This window comes from Giraffa tippelskirchi, chromosome 7 (genome assembly GCF_054371585.1).
Source record: "Giraffa tippelskirchi isolate mGirTip1 chromosome 7, T2T-mGirTip1v1.2.pri, whole genome shotgun sequence".
In the NCBI taxonomy this organism is placed as follows: Eukaryota; Metazoa; Chordata; class Mammalia; order Artiodactyla; family Giraffidae; genus Giraffa; species Giraffa tippelskirchi.
The window spans coordinates 115,594,036-115,616,168 of record NC_137281.1 but is presented as its reverse complement, the minus strand read 5'-3'; the positions used below and the strand labels follow the sequence as shown (position 1 = coordinate 115,616,168).

The 22,133-nt window shown below is 33.1% G+C and overlaps 1 protein-coding gene across 50 annotated transcripts in view; it reads right to left on the bottom strand.

The window, feature by feature from the left end:
• ZNF280D (zinc finger protein 280D) overlaps nt 1–22,133 on the bottom strand; it is a 329,643-nt gene that overhangs the window by 57,704 nt on the left and 249,806 nt on the right. For 32 of the 50 annotated variants that reach the window (XR_014059466.1, XR_014059467.1, XR_014059463.1 and 29 more), the window contains 6 exons: nt 18,974–19,108; nt 16,846–17,153; nt 16,185–16,325; nt 9,596–9,658; nt 5,355–5,473; nt 5,169–5,205 (listed from right to left, as the gene is read on the bottom strand). Coding sequence is in view for 39 of the 50 variants with exons in the window: in XM_081510173.1 (XP_081366299.1) it covers nt 5,169–5,205; nt 5,355–5,473; nt 9,596–9,658; nt 16,185–16,325; nt 16,846–17,153; nt 18,974–19,108 (803 nt within the window). In the remaining 11 variants the exon portion in view is untranslated. Of the gene's footprint in view, nt 1–4,240; nt 4,569–5,168; nt 5,206–5,354; nt 5,474–9,595; nt 9,659–16,184; nt 16,326–16,845; nt 17,154–18,973; nt 19,109–22,133 lie in introns of those variants that run through there. The other 18 variants (XM_081510185.1, XM_081510183.1, XM_081510177.1 and 15 more) reach the window with 2 other exon arrangements.

Genomic DNA, 22,133 nt, shown 5'->3' with positions numbered 1-22,133 from the left:
CATGCATTTATTGAATGATTACTTTTTGTCACGATAGTGCCAAATAATTTTAATTATTTAAATAATTTAAATTAATAATTTAATGTCCACAGATTATCTCTATTTCTTATAGCCACCCTGCAAAGACTGTTACATAACTTTCACAAATAAGGAAGATAAAGTGAAGTAATTTTCATAAGGCTACAGAGCTGGTTAGATACACAACTAGGATTTAAACCCAGAACTGCCTTATTTCAAAGCTGTACTACTTTCTCAACACTATACAGAAGTAAGGATAAAGATATTTTTCAGTGTGGAGGATTAAAACAGTAGGTTCCTACATTTCAATAAATGATATAGAAAAAGAGAACCATAATAGCTCCTCCATGTTTGTAGAGGAAGGTAAGCTCTTCCAGGTGGGTACGTACCAAAATGATTAGAGTGAGGCTCTACAAGTATCTCAAAATCAGAGAGGTAAGCTGAAAATATGAAATGAACTATATAGTTCATAGTATAAGTATATACTATAAGAACTATATAGTATAAGGCAGTATAATTTAGGGGAAACTAAGACAAGTGAACGTAGGAGCATTCATAATCATTCTTTATAAAATACAAGTTTATTGAGCTTTAGACACTAAAAATCTAATGTTATAACTAATACATGATTCAGATGATTGGCTCTTAAGAAATATTTACTGGGTTAGGTACACTTCACATAAATGATTTGTGAAAATGGTATGAGAAGTTAGAATGAAAAGCAGGCTGAAGATTAGGATAATTCTATCTGAATAAAATGCAGGCAGAGGTGAAATCATGAAAAGTAGTAAGAATAAGACGATAAATTTACACTTACATAGTGCTGCTTCCTATGTGCCAGTCACTTTCTAAATACCATATACATATATTAACTCATTTAATTCCCTCTACAGTTTATGAACAGGTAGTTGTTTGTATGCATTTTACAAATGGGGAACGAGGCACAGGAATCTGTAACCTACCAAGAGTCACACGTTTTGGTAAACAGCAGGGTAGGAACTCCAAACTAGGCAACGAACTGCAGAGCCTGTGCTCACTATACCACACTGTACCTTTAAGGGTCTGAGAGGGTTTAAAATGAAGCTGGGTTTCAAATCGCCTCATCTTAGTGTCAAAGAAGACCTCCTGATGCTGTTTAAATAGGAAGTAAAACTTTACTACATAGGAAACTCCTTAACAGATAATAAATGGCTGAAAATAAGTCTTAAGAAAAGTAGGTGAGTGGGTAGACTGATAAGCTAAGCATAAAGAGTTACAGAAAGAAGCCAGAAATAAATGAGATATTCTTAAGCTTCTTAGTGTTAAATCATGTAAAGTAACCATACTCTCCAACAAAAAAAATCCCTTGCTGTTGTAATCAGAGGCAGAATAAACTATTAACTGGTCTATCTCTGCTATGCACTTAATAGATTTTACAAACATAATAAGGAGGTTATCTTTTTTCTGATATAATTTCTAAAAATATGAAAATGTACATTGCTAGCATCTACTTACAAAGTCTACCTTACAAATGATTCATAACCTAAGTGAAATGTCTAGAAACCCATCTTGGGCAACACCCTACACAGCTGCTTTTAATTTCCCAGTTCAAAAAATCTGAAGGACTCCGGATCAGTATTCCACACACTGTTTCAAGGAGATTAAGAAGTTCATAATTATTCACAGAAAAAAATTCTAAGGTCAAATAAATATTCTCTTAGGGCTTCCCTGGTAGCTCAGACAGTAAAGAATCTGCCCACAGTGCAGGAGACCTGGGTTTGATCCCTGGGTTGAGAAGATCCCCTGGAGGAGGAATTGGCAACCCACTCCAGTACTACTGCCTGGAGAATTCCATGGACAGAGGAGCCTGGAAGGCTACAGTTCATGGGGTCACAAAGAGTCGGACATGAATGAGCAACTAACACTTTCACTTCATTTTTTCACTTTAGACATTCACAGGCCACATACAGCATGAAAAATTCCGTATCAAAGAATCAGTTTAACTTTAACTTGCATTGCTTAAATTTATTTGACCATGGAAACTTTACCCGCTACTTAATAAATTATGGATATTAGTTCTACAGTACAGAACTTGGGAAAAACTGACCTAATTACCTTCTTTAATAGAAGTGTAAGAGAACTACTTTTATAAGAGTACATGAAAGAATTAAATGTGCTAAGGAATAACATCAACATTTTATTTTCTCAAGGTCAGAGTCTCTATTTCTGCTAATGGGGATAAGGATACATAGTAGCTTTCTCAATTCATCTCATCATAAGAACAAATAATGGAATGTAAGAATAAACAATATTGAACAACAGACTCTCAGAACTCTGGAACAATCAGCACTCACATTTCACAAACAGGGTAACTAAGGGTCTCAAAATAGCAATGGACTTACTGTGAGCCAATCTCACTTTTTATTCAATGGTAACCAAAAGCACACATGCATGCAATGGTAATTTCTGATCAGGTGAATAAAACAGTCAGAATAACCTGATAGCAAGGCAAGATCAGGCTCAAGATAAAACTTGTTAGCACAAAATTAAAATTCGACCAACTGCCTATAATAAACACGTTTTTGTACTAACTGCCTAAGGTGTTTTATTTGAACCATTTTTTTAAAATGAAGTTATAGGTGATAGAACTTTAAGAATTTAAACTTGAAGAAAATGAACCTGATATTACAAGATACAGTCCTATGGAAGAACATAAAGCAGTACTCCTACATCATTACACCAAGAATACAATTTCTCATATTTTTTTTTAACTATAGCCAAGGTAGAGCAAATATCCATAAATGAAAAAGGAACCTATGTTAAAAATGTAAAGAAGTTGTTTCTGGGCAAAATTTAAATTTTTTTTTAAAAACTGGGTAGAATGAGGGTGAAATGACAAAACCTCCCAGAGACAAATAAGGAAACAAAGACTAGCATTAACACCAAATCCACCTACTAAGAGATAAGCCACTTTCAGAGCTTTTGAAAAATTATTCATTTACAGTAGAAATTAGTTTGGAAATTTTAAATTAATGGGTTCAAATTTTCTATCATTATAGCAAGAAGCACATTACATAATAAGTAGTCATCTAAACTGGCTTCAAATCTGTTTCAAAATAAAACTGAAGAAGTTCTGATTTTACAGTAAAAAACATGATAGAGTCACACTTTCGGAGCCTGCCTAACCCTTATGACAAATAAGATCATAAAAGGTACTTTGCGTGTCATTAAAATTCAGTAAACTAGTATAATATAAAGAAATGACCTTTCAGTTGTGCCGGGGGAAAAAAATGCAAGATTCACTAAGTAGATACAGCTCTCAGTGTGCAGGCCAAATGATAGGACTTCCATGAAACAATAAAAGCAATGCTCCTATTTATATGATTAAATCTATATCTTTTATATGAAATCCTTTATTAGTAAATAATTCCTGAGGCACTTAAACAATATAATTTTTATTAAAAGAAAATAATACCATCAAAATTGTTCATTAGAGCTATAGTCCATGTATGTAAAATAAACAAAAGTCAAATTCTTGAAATATATTTATGTGGAAATACATTTTATATATGATAGAAACAAATGCATTATTGGCCTCCATAGCTTTTAATGTTAACATTACCAGATGAACTATTAAAATGGCTAAGTAGATATTATGTATTAGATGTACAAATATGTAACTTTAAAACTTGTTTTAAGGTCTGCAAGAAGAGGTGTTGTCAATTCTTTATATCTTAGAATTCACAACTATTAAGACAATATTAATAATAATCCTGAAATAAGAAAGAACATATTATAATGTCTAATGGTCTGAACAACATCCAAATTAAATTAAGAAACTATAAATAAGCAGCTATAGGAAATCTATAGAGAATTCTAGGGGATATTTTGAAGTTCTTAACAAAACAAAGCAAACACTAAACAACATTTTTAAAGAAAAGGATATAAAAATAGACATCAATAAATTTGGAGAACATAAAACCAATCTATTAAAATTAAAATAAATTTTTTAAAATAAAAAATTTGACAACTGATATTGCTGAAAAACTTACTCCTGGGTAATATATTTTAAATAACAGTAAAAGCAAGTAAAATTTTGGAACATAATTGTAGAGACCTGTTGTTCCAAGGACATGAAAATAAGCATTTCCTAATAACCAGAGCTTTTGTATTCCTTGGATGTAGTCATGCTAGAGGAAGATTAAAGGGCAGCAGCCAAAATGACTAAACTTCAACCAGGATGTTGAAGCACAGATTTTATTTTTTCAGCCAGAAGTGACCCAAAAGCTTAAGATCAAGAGCCAAAGCCCCCACTGGGAAGCTATGCTCAACAGGTGGGCTTTAAGACCATCACTGGCTATATCAGCATCAGCCTTACGGAAGGCCAGCCATGAAGGAAGGGAGTCTTCCCAAGATCGGATTTCCTGAGACCACAACCTAGAGCAGGCCCCACAGTCAAATTAGTCACATTCCTTGGAAAGAGAGAACAGGCATCAGTTGTGTTCATCGAAGGGGGACACTGTCCAGGTGTACCCTGGACATTTTTTGATATCTCTGGGCTGCTTCTCCATCTGAAAAATAAGAAAAATAGCACAATGACAGACAACGAATGAGGAAACGACAATCGTCCGGCCTAAAAACTTAAGATTTATAAGAAATTACAAAAGCAGACAAAACAGACAAAAAGACAGACAGCCATATCTTTCGGAACATATTATTCTGAAGGCAAGTACAGCAGAGAAAAACACAAATTATTTTAAGCAAAGTAAGAAATGACCAAAGCAACGAAAGTTATTTTTGGAGAGAGCCAACTGGAGAAAAAAAGAAAAAATGAATGTTAAGAAATGTCAACCTGACACAAAGATAAGGTGGAATAAGAACCTAGTCCCATTTGAAGCTGAAAAGAGCTGAATAATGAGAGCTAATGTCATGAACTTGGCTGCTTAACTGCCTTTGTGTAAGAAAACATCTCAGAACTTTGAACTTAGGAAATTCCAACTTGTCTTGCACCAGGTCACGAGCTCCAAAGAGCAGGAACCTATTTCAACAAGCAGCTTTAAAAAAAAAACAAAATACTTTAATATTTTTCATTTCTATTAATGATACATTTAAAAATGCAGTAGTGCTAAAATCCATCAAAGTAAAATGCACTGAATAAAAATTAAACTTACTCAGAAAGATGTTCAGAAGTTGGGATACAAACAGAAACTGAAATTAGAAGAAAAGTTTTATATTTAAAACAGTATATGAAATATGATGAGTGAGAAAACGATTTAGTAAAGAGAACATACTGTGGCTGACCAAAAATACTAGAATAAATAGCAAAAATCTGAAGTAACACAATTATATATACGTACCTTTCTCTACTACAACTTGACAAGTATGAGTTTCATGTTGACTTAAGTGTGTAGCCATATTATCTAAGCCAGAAACATCAGTTAGGAAATCACAATTAAGGCACACTAGAGTAATGCCCCTATAAAAAACAAAGCAAATAGTATAAAAGAAAACATTTTTATCTTTTATGAAAACCCACACACCAGTTCAATGAATAGTTTTTCATGATTGGCTCTTTGTGTCATAACTGTCACTCCAATTTTTGTTATATAAACCTGATAGAACTGAAATGTTTCTTTAGAAAATGGCATACAAGTGTTTGTCACTCTTCATATTCAAATTATACTACCATTTACTGACAGAAAGTATTTTTGTTTTATAAACTTTTCTCCCTCATACCAGTTACTAACAGCTAAAAAGTCGAGACCTACAGTCTAGTCTTGGTTGCACTAACATGTGTCACTCTGACAAGTCACAATCTATCTGTGCCTATTTGTGTGTTAGTTACTCAGTTGTGTCCAACCCTTTGCAACCCCATGGACTGTAGCCTGTCAGGCTTCTCTGTCCATGGGATTCTCCAGGCAAGAATGAATACTGGAGTGGGTTGCCACTTCCTCCTCCAGGGGTTCTTCCTGACCCAGGGATTGAATCCCAGTTTCCTGCATTAGCAAGCATATTTTTTACCATTTAAAACACCAGGGAACCCTATGCCCATCTTCAAAACAAAAGTATAGTATATATAAATGTACAATATATATACAAGTCAATATATATTTAATAAGGTTACATTTACACATACTACACTACTAGTATATTGTATTGTGAATATAATGATGACTAAGAAATACAGTCTGTCTCTAGTGGAACATTTATCTAGTGTTTATCTAGGTGAGGAAAAAATTAGAAATGAGAAAGTTCTAAAAATACATCATGTTGTAGATGCTACCATTGCATGCTGATGCTGTTTAGTTGCTAAGTCATGTCTGACTCTTTGCGACCCCATGAACTATATAGCCCACCAAACCTCTGTCCATGGAATTTCCCAGTCAAGAATACTGGAGTGGGTTGTCATTTTCTTCTCCAGGGGAATCTTTCTGACCCAGAGATTGAACCCACGCCTCCTGCTTGGCAGGCGGGTTCTTTACCACTGAACCACCTATCATTGTATACTATGTGTTAAAGATTTTCCCATACATTATTTAGTTTATTCTCACCACAAGCATCCAAGGCTGGTATGATTCTCATGTAACAATTAACTGAAGGGCTAAGTCACTACTAAAGTTCAAAGTCTGAATTCTTCAGCATCTCAGTAATGTCAACTGGCCCACTTGCTTGAACCTAAACTACTGGTTCCCTTAACAAAACTTAACTGGGTAACGTAGTTCTTAAATGAAATATGTAGTGATTATAAATTTTTAAAAAGGTTAGGAAACAATTCCCATAGTCATCAATACTTTTTGTTGAATTTAGGAATAGTTTTACAGTTATTGAATCAAACTGTGTAGCATTTGCTATTTGAAGTATTTAAACGTAACTGCATATTATAGTATGTAAAATTAAGACTCTAATTTAAAATGTGCTTAAACATTTTAGTTTTAGTTTAAAATATTGTTAAGCCTGCAAAAACATGTGAATGTTTCAGAGAACTTAGAAAACCACTATGTTTATTATATTTGTTAGAGTTAAGCACTTGGGAGCTTGTGGATCAAGCATCTGAAGAACTATTTAAAAGAAAATCAAATAAGATTTAACATACAAGTGATGTTAAATGATGTTAAATTGTTTAAAGGTAACTGAAATACAAATGAAACTAATAAAATTTAGTCTGTTCAGCTTAAAGGAACTTTATCAAATTCTTCTATCAGTATAAACAATACTCATCCTTGAAAACCAAGTAAATTAACACCTATGTAAATCATTCCAAGTAAAGTAATCTCACTTCTCTTTGAAAAACGTAATCTTCAGTGCACTTATTAAATTCCCTATTTACTGTGGTTATTTACATTCACTTCTTATCTCCCACCCAATAAAATGTACCTTCTCTGAAGGTTGGTTCCAAGACTTCCTCATTATTACTATTATCTTCATAGACTCATTGGAAAAGACCCTAATGCTGGGAAGGATTGGGGGCAGTAGAAGAAGGGGACGACAGAGGATGAGATGGTTGGATGGCATCACCGACTCGATGGACGTGGGTTTGGGTAAGCTCTGGGAGTTGGTGATGAACAGGGAGGCTTGGCATGCTGCGATTCATGGGGTCGCAAAGAGTCAGACACAACTAAGCGACTGAACTGGACTGAACTTACAGAATCTGCTATATTACAGACTTAATATGTAGTAAATATCTAAAAAATGAATATTCCATTCCAATAAAAGAATAATTACAAAAATTACTGTTCTATGTAGTTATAAGTTTGTATGTTCCATTCACAGAAATTGACAAATTTTCAATCTGAGACCTATTCAAGTTGAGAGAAAACATACCAGAGCTTTAAAATCATGTAGGTTATTTTTTAAAAACCAAACACAATGGAGCTTAAAAACAGTGAGGTAAAAATCAAACAAAACTTCTTCTGAATGTAATAAAACTCTTCATTCTTATAAGAATTTTCAATATAGGCAACACCTAATATGACTTAATCTATTGCCTTGAAGTTAGTAAATGTTTTAAAATTGGTACTAATATATTTTTTTAAACTGAATCAAATTTTCCTCTCCCTGTGAACCACTGGTCCAAAATCATTGATGGGACCTATTGCCAAATATAAGTCACCTTAAATATATACATTTATTTATTCAACAAATATCTACCAAGTGCCTAATTACTATCAATGCCTTACCTAAATAAAAATCCAAACCACACACATTCTAGCAAGAGGACACAGAAAATAAAGTATACAGTGTATGAGATGATGAAAGATAATCCAGAAAAAAATGATCTATAAAGGGGAGATAAAAGACACTAGGGTAAAGCATAGGAGAGATGATACAACAGAAGACCCAAAAGCGATAAAGAAGCTAACCGTACAGAAGTCTGGGGAAAAGCAAACCAGTCACAGAGAATAAAAAGTACAAAGGCTCTGAGACATAATACCATCCTCTCTTCCAGATTTTCCACTAACCCAACATATCAAAACAAGTACTGGTTAACCATATCTGTATATATTAGCTTGGTGCAGCAAAGATACTGATATTTCAAGTAGCACTGGCAACATAGACAAAATAATAAAGAGCAGTGGGTTCTAAACAATGCAGAAGAATATGAAAAACATGGTGCTCAGTGGATTCTCAATTAACTGTGTGGTAAAATCAATGCTTTTAGAAATATTCACCAACAGTTCTTTCTGCACAATAAGCAAGTAGCACACTCTCCTTAATCTGAAAAAGTAAAATTTAAAATGACTATGTACTAATTTCAAGAATTTCAGTGGCTTAAGAAATTTACTTCAAAACTGAGAAAGTGTCACTTTACTGCATATTTTAGGCCTTTTCACTATTCAAATATTATTGGAAAGCCCTACTTTTTGTTCTCATTTTACAATGCAAATACATAGAACTTAATTTTGACACCACTGGTCACCCCTGAAACAAACTTAGTGACAGAATATAGACTAATCAGGTACTTTGTAAAACAGTCTGGCAGTTCCTCAAAAGTTCAACATAGAGTTACCATATAACCCAGCAATTCTAATCCTAGATACATACTGAAGAAAAATGAAAAGACATGTGCAGACAAAAATGAGTACACAAATGTTCACAACATCAGTATTTATAATGGCTTCAAAGTTAAAATAACCTAAATGGATAAACAAACTATAATATACATACAGTAGAATATTATTCAGCAATAAGAAAAAGAAGCACTGATATACACAACAATATGGGTAACTCTTGAAAACATACTAAATGGAAGACACAAAGGATCATATATTTTATCATTCCATTTACATGAAATGTCCAGAATAGGCAAATCTATATAGACAGAAAGTAGATTAGCAGTTGCTTAAGGATAAAAGGAGTTGGAAGGAAATAAACATAACCATTAATGGGTATAGAGCATCTTCCTCAAGTGATAAAAATGTACTAAAATTAACTGTGGTGACTGCACAACCCTGTGAATATACCAAAAACTATTAATTGTACAACTTAAACACGTGAATTGCATGATATATAAACTGCATCTTTATAAACATGATATATGTAGCAGATTTAAGTCATAGAATTTTTCAATAGAAAAAAATTTAAAAGATCAACTAGTTACCTGAGATCTTCTGAATACTTCTTAAAGATACAAAACCTTTTACTTGGACGATTACTATGAAAGCTGAGAGAGACAAAATAGATTTTATTAATTTTACTATATGGTAAGTCATATTAATTTATAGCTATACATCAAGTCTATACTTAAATTTCTAGTTTTGAATAAAATATCATGATATAAATAATCTTGTTTAATTCAGTATTTTAACATAAATTTATCTATTTACCAGTGAAATGTATTTTGCTAAGCATATTCTCATTTGATCAGTACCTCACCTTCACATACTCTAGAGTATAAGAAAAAAGTCACATGAAATTCTTTTTTTGAACTGCTAAAAGAGTTGAAAACAATTTAAAATTTTTGCTAATAACATTTTTGCCATAAGAAGTACAGTTACCAATAATAATTATTTAGAAAAATCTTTTTCTAACTTAACATGTTTGTATTGAGGAAGGGAAGAAGAATCCAAATGATCTTGGAAGTAACAGTACTTGAGCTAAAGGCCACTGTTTACCATTTGTAAAATCAAGCATTTAGAGAGCTCTTTGCAATTATCAGTAGACTTTAAAACAAGAACAAATTAAAACAGAACTCTTGAGCTAAAACAATGCCCCCTCTAAGCACAGGATAGAAAACCCCTAACCAAGCTTTGCAGCCAATGATAATAGCTTTCTTTTATATATACTCTTTTAAATCTGATAAGGAAAGCTTTTCTATACTAGAAAACCAGGATTAGCTTAGCACAGTACCACTTAGCACATACAAAAATGTAGTCATAGACTAATAACATCAGTATCATCTAGGAGCTTATTTAGAAATGCAAAGTCTATGCCCCACACAAACCTACTGAATTAATCTCTGGCAGTGAGGTCCAGGAAGCTGTTTTAACAAGCTTTTTCAGTAATTCTTATGCAAGCTAAAGTTTGAAGAGCAGAAGCTTGCAATGATAAATCTAAAGTAGCCAACACACCAGGTCAATTCTCAGTCTCAGATAGAAATAATCATCACAAGCAGAGCTTGCATGTATTGGAAAATACATACTCTGACAGTTTTAATCCCCAGAAAACACCCTCAGAAGATTTCTAAAAGCCATTTCCTCAATCTGGGGATAATTACTACCATAGAGTTTATAAATTCAATGTAATATGACAAAAATAATTGAATAATTTTTTTAGGGAGAGACCATCAGGGAGGTTGGGAAACACTGAAATTATACACAAAAATGTGTGCATACAACTGTTATTTCCTCAGAGGAGTATGTCCAAGATTTTATCTGATTACCAAAGAATGTGAACCAAGTAAATTAGTTTTTAAAATGAGATTTAAAGGTAACTTTTAAAAGCTCTTTCTTCCTTATCCTCAAACAGATTGCTTTATTTGGTAAGAGGAGTGGAAAAAGTTACATTTTAGGGTATTTTGATGGTTTCCATTTCTGTCTAACTTACACCTTATTAAAATGTTGGTACTTTTAAAATTTTTGTTGTCTGAATTCAGTTTTAAGTTCCCAGTCTGTTAAAATGAATTATACTGTCTATATTTATTATACAAATTCCATTCTTCTAGTTTTGAGTATTATAGGAATGGAAAAGTGAATGTGTAGCTCATAAATAAAGAGGGAAAAAAACTACCTTTCTTCTAGACCTGAGTGAAGTTAATAACAATATGTAAATAATCTAAGAAAGGGGAAAAAAGGTTAAGATTCTTATTATAATACAGTAAAATATAACATTTAAATCTAGGTTTTGAAAATTCACCACCTGTTAATACTTATATATAATTATCAAAACTCATTAAGCTGTTCTCTAAAAATAGGTAAGTTTTATTTATATAAATTAGACCTCAATAAGACTAGAAGGGGAAAAAAACTCCCTTTGACCATCTTTTCTTAACAATCTTGATTTGGTATAAGTAAAAACTTTACTTCCAAAGAAATACAAAACGGAATACACAACAGTATTGACAGTATGCCTACTATTTAAAACACTAGACTAGAAGGTAATGATACAATAAGAAAGGCAGGTTGTCTGCCTTAGAATTCATGTTCCAGAGTTTGTGGGGGAAGGTAGTCAAAAAGCAGCTGGCTCAGAAGAAATGCCTAATAAACATCTGTTCAACAAGTGAATACATACGCATAAATATATTATTACCACAAGATAAATGTCAACAGCGATACATATAAAGTTTTGTGGTTGCATGAGGGAAAGCTTAAGGTAAATGGAGAAGTCAGCTAACAGTCAGTAGCGTATTTCAGTTAGGAAGGTCTCTATACTGACTTACTCCAGGAAAAGCAAATAAGAGTTGAAGGCACTGGAAAAGTAGTTAGGAATTAGACATTAAAAGGTCTCATATTCTCCAGAAAATCTGGACTTCATCCTATTAATATTAGATAGGTGAAGGATTTCAGGCCAAAAAATGATCTGATAAGATGTTAGTAACAAAAGAAAGGAAAAAATGGAAAAGGGGCCAAGTGGTGGATTGTGGACAGGAGACCATTTATGAAGTAATCACAATAATCTGTCTGTTCTTGTAATGACTATTATTTCATGCCAATAAATCTATATAAAATATATAATGAACTAAAGCATAGCTTATAAAAATTAATTCAGTAATCTTAATTATTGTATAGGAACAAACTGCTATACCAGCTTTCTTTTTCCTTGGAAAATTTTTAAATCATCCTTCAAATAGTAAATAAAATGTCATTTATACAATACCTTCTTATTTCTTGTTTAAAGAATTCATTGTTACCTTCTCTGGGCTCACAGTCATTTATTTATCACATTAAGCTAGGTAAATATATCTCTCCTACTAAATTGTGAAAATTAAAGGCAAGAGCTTTATCTACAGTATCTAATAATGACAATTTAGAAATAATACCTATAATTACTTGAATATCTCCTAAGAGCAAATCATTTTATTAAACATTTTAAGTACATTTCCCTAATAATGACAATAACTTTCTCTTCAAGAAAAGGAAAATGGGAATCAGTTAAGCAACTTGCCCAAAATGGCACATGTAATAAATGGTGAGTTTTGTTTTCAAATCCAGATTTGTCAGATTCTTCACCACCAGTTTACCATACTTCTTAGTAAATAGTAAATAAACTCTGCCAGAAAAAAATATTAAGTAATTGTCTGTGACCTTAATTCTATTACATGTAGAGAAAAAGCCTTCTTTCTTATAAATACTGTTGAAGAATAGCAATATCACACAGCAATTCATTTTTTTCAGGTGACTTCTACTGCCACCTAAAAGCTATTAGCAAATAAGGTGCAATAATTTAATCAAACCTAAATAATGCTACTTCAAAAAAAATCATTAAAATTAATGTTTAATGATGCTCTTCTTTGTAAGAGTCTTATTTCAAAGATGTTCCAACTGTGTTAAGATTTTTTTAATATACTCTTGAGATTTTATTAAAGCCTTTTTTATAATTACAGTAATGGCTCTCACTTGCTGTCTGTAATGTGCTAGATGACATGGTAAACATAAAGAGCTCCTTCTCAAGGAGATAATAGTTGTATTACACAACTAGACATAATAAAGGGAGATAGGCTAATTGGGGATGTTTTGGAATAGAATGCATTTGGAAGTTTTATAAGACAAATGAGAAGCCTATGATAAATGGGAGAGGGAGTAACAGAATGATCCTTGGCCTAAGAAAACTTAAAAATTTTTCTGACTTGATCCCTTACAAACTAAGCGCAGAATTAAAGCTGCACTGGGGCGGCAATGTATTGGTCAAAGAACAAAAGACTTTCCACACAGAAGTAGTCTCAACAAAGGATGTCAGGGCCTGCTTTAGAGAAAATGGATTACAGGTGCAGTCCACTGCAGCAGGTGGGAGGCAGAGAGGCAGAAAGCAGAAGGTGGTATCTCAAGAAGCTGTGATGCACAGTGGCAGATCAATAGAACTACACAAGCTTAAGAAACTTGCAACAGTGCATTTTTTTCCAGCTGGTATTTCACATCCACACAAATGATGCCCTGAGAGTGTCTGGACAGTAGTCATGTCAATTCTGGAAAGATGAGAATGCTTGGTTTATTTATGTTCTTTCTAGATGCTAGTGAGTCAAAGTTAAAAAAAAATCTATAAAAATAATTAGAAGCATAGAGGTTATATCTTAGGAAAACTAAGGACTGAAACTGGAAGATTTAAAGTTGAAAGGTAAAAGTGACAGTGATTACATTACCAAGTAAGGAAATGTAAAGAGGTGAGAAGAGATGAAGGAAGAAAAGGCAATGAAACAGGAGTAGGCAAAAAGGAAGAAGAAAAATAGTGTTAATAATTAAACAAAAGCTCAGGAGAATAGTTTCAAAAGTGAGTGACAACAATGACTCTAAAGAACTCATAGAGTGATAAGAGTGAAAAAAATGAATACAGAGATAAGAACTTGACAGATAATCTTTAAAGGGGCAGTGTTAGGTGAAGATGATGGTAAAGAAATGAATCATGAAAATGCTAGTAACAAATACTTTTTACAAATGTTCATGGTAATAAGTCAAGAAATAAGGAAAGTAAGCAGTACGGACAAATATTCCTCATCTTAAAAAAAATACTTGAAATCATTTGTAAGAAAAGGAACCTGACAGAGACGAAGTTGTGAATTAACTGAAAGAAGTTGTGGAAGAACTAGAGGAGATAAGGGGCAGGAAATGAATCATGAAAATGCTAGTAACAAATACTTTTTACAAATGTTCATGGTAATAAGTCAAGAAATAAGGAAAAGTAAGCAGTACGGACAAATATTCCTCATCTTAAAAAAAATACTTGAAATCATTTGTAAGAAAAGGAACCTGACAGAGACGAAGTTGTAAATTAACTGAAAGAAGTTGTGGAAGAACTAGAGGAGATAAGGGGCAGGGTTAACTGTGAAGTGGAACATGTGTGATTTCTGACATCAATGCCTGGATGAAGGTAACAGGAAAAATACTTGAGACTGAAAAGATTAATTAAAAGGACAGACTCCAACCGAGTAATTATAGTAGGCCAGGGTGACAACTAAGAGAATTTAAAATAAAGCGTTAATAAGCTATTACAGATAAGAATAAAAATGTATACTTATTTTTAAAAATAAAAAGACAGGTCCCAATTCAAGTTAAAGATCATGAATCAGAGTTGATCTGAATCAAGCACTATTTGGTAGTTTAGAATGAACATAAAGTTCAGTTGCTGCTGCTGCTGCTGCTAAGTCGCTTCAGTCGTGTCCGACTCTGTGCGACCCCATAGACAGCAGCCCACCAGGCTCCGCCGTCCCTGGGATTCTCCAGGCAAGAATACTAAAGTTCAGTAGAAGATGTTTACGTCTTTGGCCTTTAAGCCAGGTAAGCAAGACTAAATATGTAAAAGATTCTAGAATAAAAAGAAAGCAACAGTCAAAACAGATGACCCTGAGGGTGAGGATGACTATAAAGTTAGATAAGTGCTACTGGACCAGAAAAAGGACTTCAAAGCCCAGAAAGTCATGGGGAAATGGGAATTCAAAAGAAACGAACCATATATAAGATTAAAATAGTATTGTGGTAAGAAAGGGAGCACAACAACTTTAAAGTTGATATAATGCATTGGCACTGAAGAAATCAGGGACCATGAACTCAGGCTAGTTATCAAGGGCTAGTTATCAAAAAACTGTGAGAGAGGTGCTAAAGCCACCAAGAAACATGGAAGTGTCCTTTTAAAGGAGCAGCTGATTATGACCTGAAAGTAACACAAAGGTCATGTTGTGATCTGTATAAAAATCACTTTTGTTAGTTATTCTCTAATTCTAACTTTTGGGGAAAAAAAAAAAAAGCAAAACTTCACTGTGAATAATCAACCTAACTGGCTTATATTGGAACAATTTTTGACTATTTTTTTAAAAATAAAAATCCATCCTGAAGGATACCTCAACTAATGCGATACCAATGAAGACAACATAGGCTGTATAAGTTTTCTCTGCATGGAATAAATACTCAAGTTATCTAAACTGAATGAATTAATGAAAAATAATTCCAACAGTGGCAATAATGAAATAGTCTCTCATTTCACTGAATGAATGCAAGGATGGATGGCCTGATGGATGGATGGTCAGACAGACTGAATGGATTATAGAGAAAAAGAGAGAGAGAAAGAAAGAGAAACAAGATCCAATAAAATATCTAAGATCACTGAAAATCCTGGAATCACAAAGTAACTGCTTTGAAGAAAACACCACTCGTGAGATTACATGTATGCTTCATGAGGAAGTGAAAAGTGAAAGTTTTAGTCACTCAATCGTGGCCAATTCTTTATTCTTTACCATGTGACATTAGTTTTCTGTCTTTGGAAGTAACCGCATTTGAAAGTTCTATAGGATAAAAAATTCCCATAGGAAAACTATTTTCCCTAACATATCTATCTTAATTTCAGTACTCTAACTGTTCTTACAATTCAAGTTTCCAGGAACTTTATGAATTACTATGCTGAAAAATAGTACCAGGAATCACCTTAGAAGTTCTCTAATTGTTTCTCGAAGCGCAAAACTGACTTATACTAGGGCAACTGTTTTCAACAAAAACTTGCTAAACTGTAATTTTCATTGGCAATTATAGATGTTTAACTCATCTTACCTCATCATATGATTCACATAGGATTTGCTACAGCTAGTGTTGTATCTGCAAAAACTACAGTGGACATATGTAGGAAAGTGGTTTGCAAAATCTTTTATTTCAGAATAACACTCAATGCACTTGTGAACTCCCCGACGATACCTTATAGAGATACAAAGAAAATGATAAAAATATATTTTAAGACAAAAAATAATAAAGGAGAGCCTTATTAATGGTCTGTTAATTAAAGCTAAGGTGTTTAACAACTTCAAACAGGGATTTATAATTTGAAAAATCTGCTACTGAACAACAGCTAGAGTAGGTATAAACCAATTTATTATCATCTAGTGTTTCTTACTGGAATAAAAGGGATTAAATTAACCATTCAAAGATCAAGATATAAGCACAACACAAAACCCCAGTGTTTTATGTTGAATGAACATTAAAAATATTATAAAATACTGTAATATTTTATAATGAATATAAAAAGATAGTAATTCAAGTACTGTTCAACAGTTACAAAAACATTTTTTATTATTTGTTGGCATTAAGTGACAGCATATAAATGTACTAGAGGGTTGTGTAATAGGGTAAATTTATATTAAATAAAATTTTTATCATGTTCGTGCTCAGTTACTAATTAATATTAAATTAGTATTGGGTATCAAGAATAAAAGTTTACCTTAAATTCCTCAATGCTGTATTGACTTTACTTTTTTTATTGCTACTAGCCAATGTGCTTTGTTTCTTTTGCAGATTAGATATTTTTGATTTGTATTTAGGTTTATTTCCATTAGGCTTACTTGGATTAGGTTTACTTGCAATGGATTTAGTTATATTAGGTTTATTTGTGTTGGATTTTGTGGGACTTTTAGCAGTTATATTTTTAGTCCTTGGAGGTGAGAGCTGAAGGGTAGAAGTGCTTGCACTAATGGAAGGTGTGGTTGAAGATCCTGATTGAAGAGGTCCAACTGAAGCTCGAATGGTAACCTACAAAAGTGAAGATAATATCTGCTTTAGAAAATTAATCATTACATTACTGTTAAAATATCACTGCATAACAAAAAGTTAAACATCAAGTACTTGGAAAGGGCAAGTATAAACTATAACTGGAGAAGTCTTTCGTTTATTTTAAATGCTCATACCAATTAAATGAAATTAAACTTGATATTTACTCACATGTAATCTTACATTTTTGCACTGATATCAGTTATATGTTAAGTTATTAATGGATAATTAGCAGTTAAAGCAAATTATATGAATATTAAAAGGGTGCATTCCCTAGCTATTTCTATGCTCTGGTTTAACTTTAGAAAGTCACGAACACAAAGGTCAAAACTTAAATCTCAAAACCTAGAAAGGACTGCATCACCCTTCAACAACTATAAAACAAGCAAATCTACACTAAACATGATTTCTTCTTTTCAGGGGCTCATTGAGCCGGATGTATGTTTACAAAGATTATGAGAGGGGTTATATAAATTCATTGCACTGCATGGAGAGTTTAATAATACTGAGAATTTCCTTAAAGGGAGCTGATACAAGACTTATCATTAGGTATTCAGAAATTATATTTGCTGTGGACAATGGAAAACACAACAGCCTACCAACACTAACCATTTGACTATACATACCCCATGTATTTGAGAAACAGCCTATGAGGAAATATCATGAAAAACATGTGCTTTGGCATCATACAAAGGCATTGGACTAGGAATGAAAGGCTTGAGGTTAAAGCTAAGACTATTTCTTCCTAGCCATGTGACCCTGATTAAGTTACTCACCCTCTCTAAGCTTCTTTATCTATAAGGGACAGTATCTGCCTTGTCTACTTCACTGGATTACTGCATGGATTAAATAATAGAATATATGAAAAAGTATACCAAAAGCCTAATTCTAAGGTGCTATAAAACATTTTAGTATCATTATTATTATTATTATTAAGGGAAAATATGAGAGAGGACTGCACTGCTTACATTAGTGTTTTGCATGTCTAGTCCCAGCATGGAATGAATGGACTGCAGGGAAGGATGCTGGATAGCTTCTCTTGCTCTAGGTCTTCAGAGCATGGCTTTATATTGTTATAGTTAATTCAAATAACAGACATACCCACATTCAAAGGTAAGTACCCAAAGCCAAATATAAATGTTTTGGGAATTATTTCACTTTGGATTATCCATGCCTCTGTTTCCCTCCACTGGAGCAAATATTCAAGAGCTGACTGTATATAAAGAAGTCAGAGAAAACAGAGGTATATAAGGCAAAAAGGGAAAAGTAAATTACAATCATCAGTATGCAGTCAGACATGTGTTGGCTCACTTAAAACATAATGCTATCCAGCAGCAGAATTTGCTTCTCTAAGAGTAGACTCAGTAATACCTTCAATAAACACCTGAGAACCTACAGCATTCAACAGGCACTATACCAGTTGCTTAGGATACAAAGATAAATAAAACATGATTCCTAACCTCAAGCATCTTACAGTTCAACAGATAAAAACGACAAATACACTGCCAACTGGAATAGCTCAAAAATAGCCTATGTAACACTGATACAACCCACTGCCTCCAGAATAGTTAATATAGTTACACTTTTTACAAAGGAATACCATTCTAGACTTGCACACACTATTGACCAAAAGGCAATGGTTAGGCGTTTTTTCCCTAAACATAGGAACGGTGAAATTTAAAATTAAAGTCTTAATTAAATCACAAATCATTTTTAAAGTATTATATCCAACAAATAAAACCAGGCAGGAGTTAATGTCTATTACCATACAAAATGTTAAAATACAACATATTTGAACTCACTTTTGTTCCAGGAGGTAATCCTTCTAGTTGTTTAGGTTTTATAAATGTCCGATGATGCTGAGTCTTGTGATCCATTTTCTCTTTGCATGTTAAAAATTGCAGTCTGCATTTTGTACAACGATGTATTCCCTTTTTCTGTTTAAGAACCAGAAAGAGGGGAGAAAAATAATTTCTACAACCACAAATCCTGCATCCTGAAGTCGCTTTGACTTAATTTTAATGATACTAAATAATTTTAAAATAGTATTTTACATCTCCTATCACACATAAATAGCAAAATATTACTATTTTTTAAATTATTAGCATTTAGTTTTCAAAAACATTTGTTTCTATACAGAAATTGAACATGAAAGGTGCCATTGATAGATTCTAATGAAAGTTTTCTTAACAGTGCTATGAAAGCTCTTTTGGTTATAATTTTGAAGTACTTAAGACACACGATACTGTGAAAAATGAGCTACATGCATTTTTATCCCATAAAAGAATAAATTATTTTTAATTTTTGCATTTCCAGTTGGTTGACAAGATGGAAAAATAAGTTCAAATATCTAATTACATATTTAAAAGAAACCTGTTACAACAATGGTTGTATAAAGCAGTGCTGTCTAATAAAACTTTCTTCAATGATGAAATGTAATTGAGCTGCACTGTTCAAAACAGTAGCAACTAGACATATGTGGTTATTGAGCACTTGAAATGTGCCAAGTGCAACTGAGCAACCAAATTTAAATTTTAAATAATTTAAGTTTAAATAGCTACATATGGCTGGTGGCTACAGCATTGAACAGTGTGGCTATAGGTGCATAAATCAAAACAACTATTCCCAATCTACTTACTGGCTGAGACCCCTTGACTGAATACCTCCTCAAACTTAATCCTATTATTTTTCCACAGATGGGAAACAGGACCCATGAAAAATCTAAATCCCTTCCCCATAGCTATTCAGTGACAAGGCCAAACATCTGATCCAATGTTCTTTCTACTACACAATATGAATTACAATCTTTACCTTTATGCTCTCATTAATTTAAAAAGCATACATGTACATGCAAACATATATGTGTGTGTGTATATATATATAAACTAAAGCAACATATAAACTCAAAAGAATGGTTTCTCTGAAGTTATGATCTGCCAGATACATCACTACTTCCATTTACACAATCAATCATCTACAAAATTCAAACAGATAATACACTGAGAAGTACCTAGCACAGTACTGGCACACATCAGATATTTCATAAAGTTCTTTACAAAGTTCAAAGCAATATATAAATATGTTTGCATTACTATTTTAGGTACAAATTAAGACTATTTTAGAAATGTGATGCATTAGATTATATTGGCGATACAGGCAATTTTAATTCACTCATATATGCTGAAAGAGGAGGAAGAAAAAGAGAAAACTTGGGCAAGAAACAGATAACAAGTTACAATGACAGAAAAAAATTCTCCAGAATTCAGTACCCAGAAATCTCTATCTATAATCACTCCTTAGGTTATCTCTTCATTTCATGGCTTTAAATATCTTCTATCCAACTGCCTACCTGACATCACTGTGTGTGGGTGTGTGCTAAATTGCTTCAGTCGTGTCTGAGTCTTTGTGACCCCATGGACTGTAGCCCACCAGGCTTCTCTGTCCGTGGGGATTCTCCAGGCAAGAATACTGGAGTGGGTTGCCATGCCCTCCTCCAGAGGATCTTCTCATCAAAGGGATCGAACCCAGGTCTCACATGTCTCCTGCACTGGCAGGCAGGTTCTTTACCACTAGTGGCACCTGGAAAGCCCACTTGACATCACTACTTGCATGCATTTTAAACCAACATGGACAAAACGGAATTCCAGATTTCCTCCCTTCCTTCCTGCTCCCCAAAATACATCTACTTCTCAATCTTCATCACATGACGATAGATGAAAATTCCATTCTTGCAGCTGCTTAGGACAAAAAACTTGGTCACTCTCTCTCACATCCCATATCCAACCCATTAGTAAAACTTGTCAGCCCTACCTTCAAAAACTGTCATAATATTTCCACTTATTACTTCCAACCACCACTACCATACTTATCCAAAACACTCACCTTGACTATTAATAACCTCCTTTGTTCTCCCTTTCGTGTTCTTTCTTCCCTATGGTCTATTCTCCTCCCAGCGGTCAATGATCTTAAAACATGACAGATCTTTATCTGCTTAAAATGCTGACAGTTTTCCAAAGTCCTCATTCTGGTTTACAAGGTTCTATATGAATTGGCCTGCATTCTATTGTTACAACCTTATTTCCTACTACTTTCCCTCTTATTACTTTACTCTGCTCTAGCCACAACTGAGTGTGAGGATTCAATAAGATAATACATGTAAAGCACCTGTTACTGGTAGAAGGTAAGTGACTGCATAGATGTTAACTGCATACTTTAACTGTTTTTATTAAAGATCTAATGAACATATTTAACACATACAAAATCACTTTATTTCTTAAAAGTCATAAAAACTGGATTGTTAGCTCCAAAATCACCCAAGACATAATAATACATTGTCTTAAACAAAAGTTACAACCAAAGTCTTCTAAAACAATAAAATGACCCACAGAGTCAACAATACTTACTATCTCATATTGGACTAATTGCTCAGCTATAATTTTCCAATATTTTGTAAATAATCACACAAATTACAAATATCTTGAAGGATGCCTGATGATCCTTCTTATTAATAGATTTCCACCCTCCTAACTTCTGGCTGTCTAATTCCTAGGCTCTCCAAATAAACAAAAAAGAAAACTGTATACCCATGGCAAGTGATTACATAAAACTTAGGGTAGAAAAACTGATTACAAATCACACATGGTCGGCCCACATAACTCTTTCTTAATTACTATTTTTCCCACATCTATATCTCACTCTGGAGCTTAATAAAGCATAAAGGGAAAAGGTATTAAAACCCCATTAATGAAATAAAACTACTGTTTTTATATTTCATTCTCCCTTTCAAAATTAAAGGCCAAAGATGAAATATAGAGGACCAGGAATAACATTTCTCAAACTCTGTTCTTCAAAAATTGTTAACAGATACTATGCAAATAAAGGGGGCAATGGCCAAATAAGTCTGGGGAATTCATACTATATCCTTGTTTAGAGATGTACAATGTCCATTAGCATATTAAAATT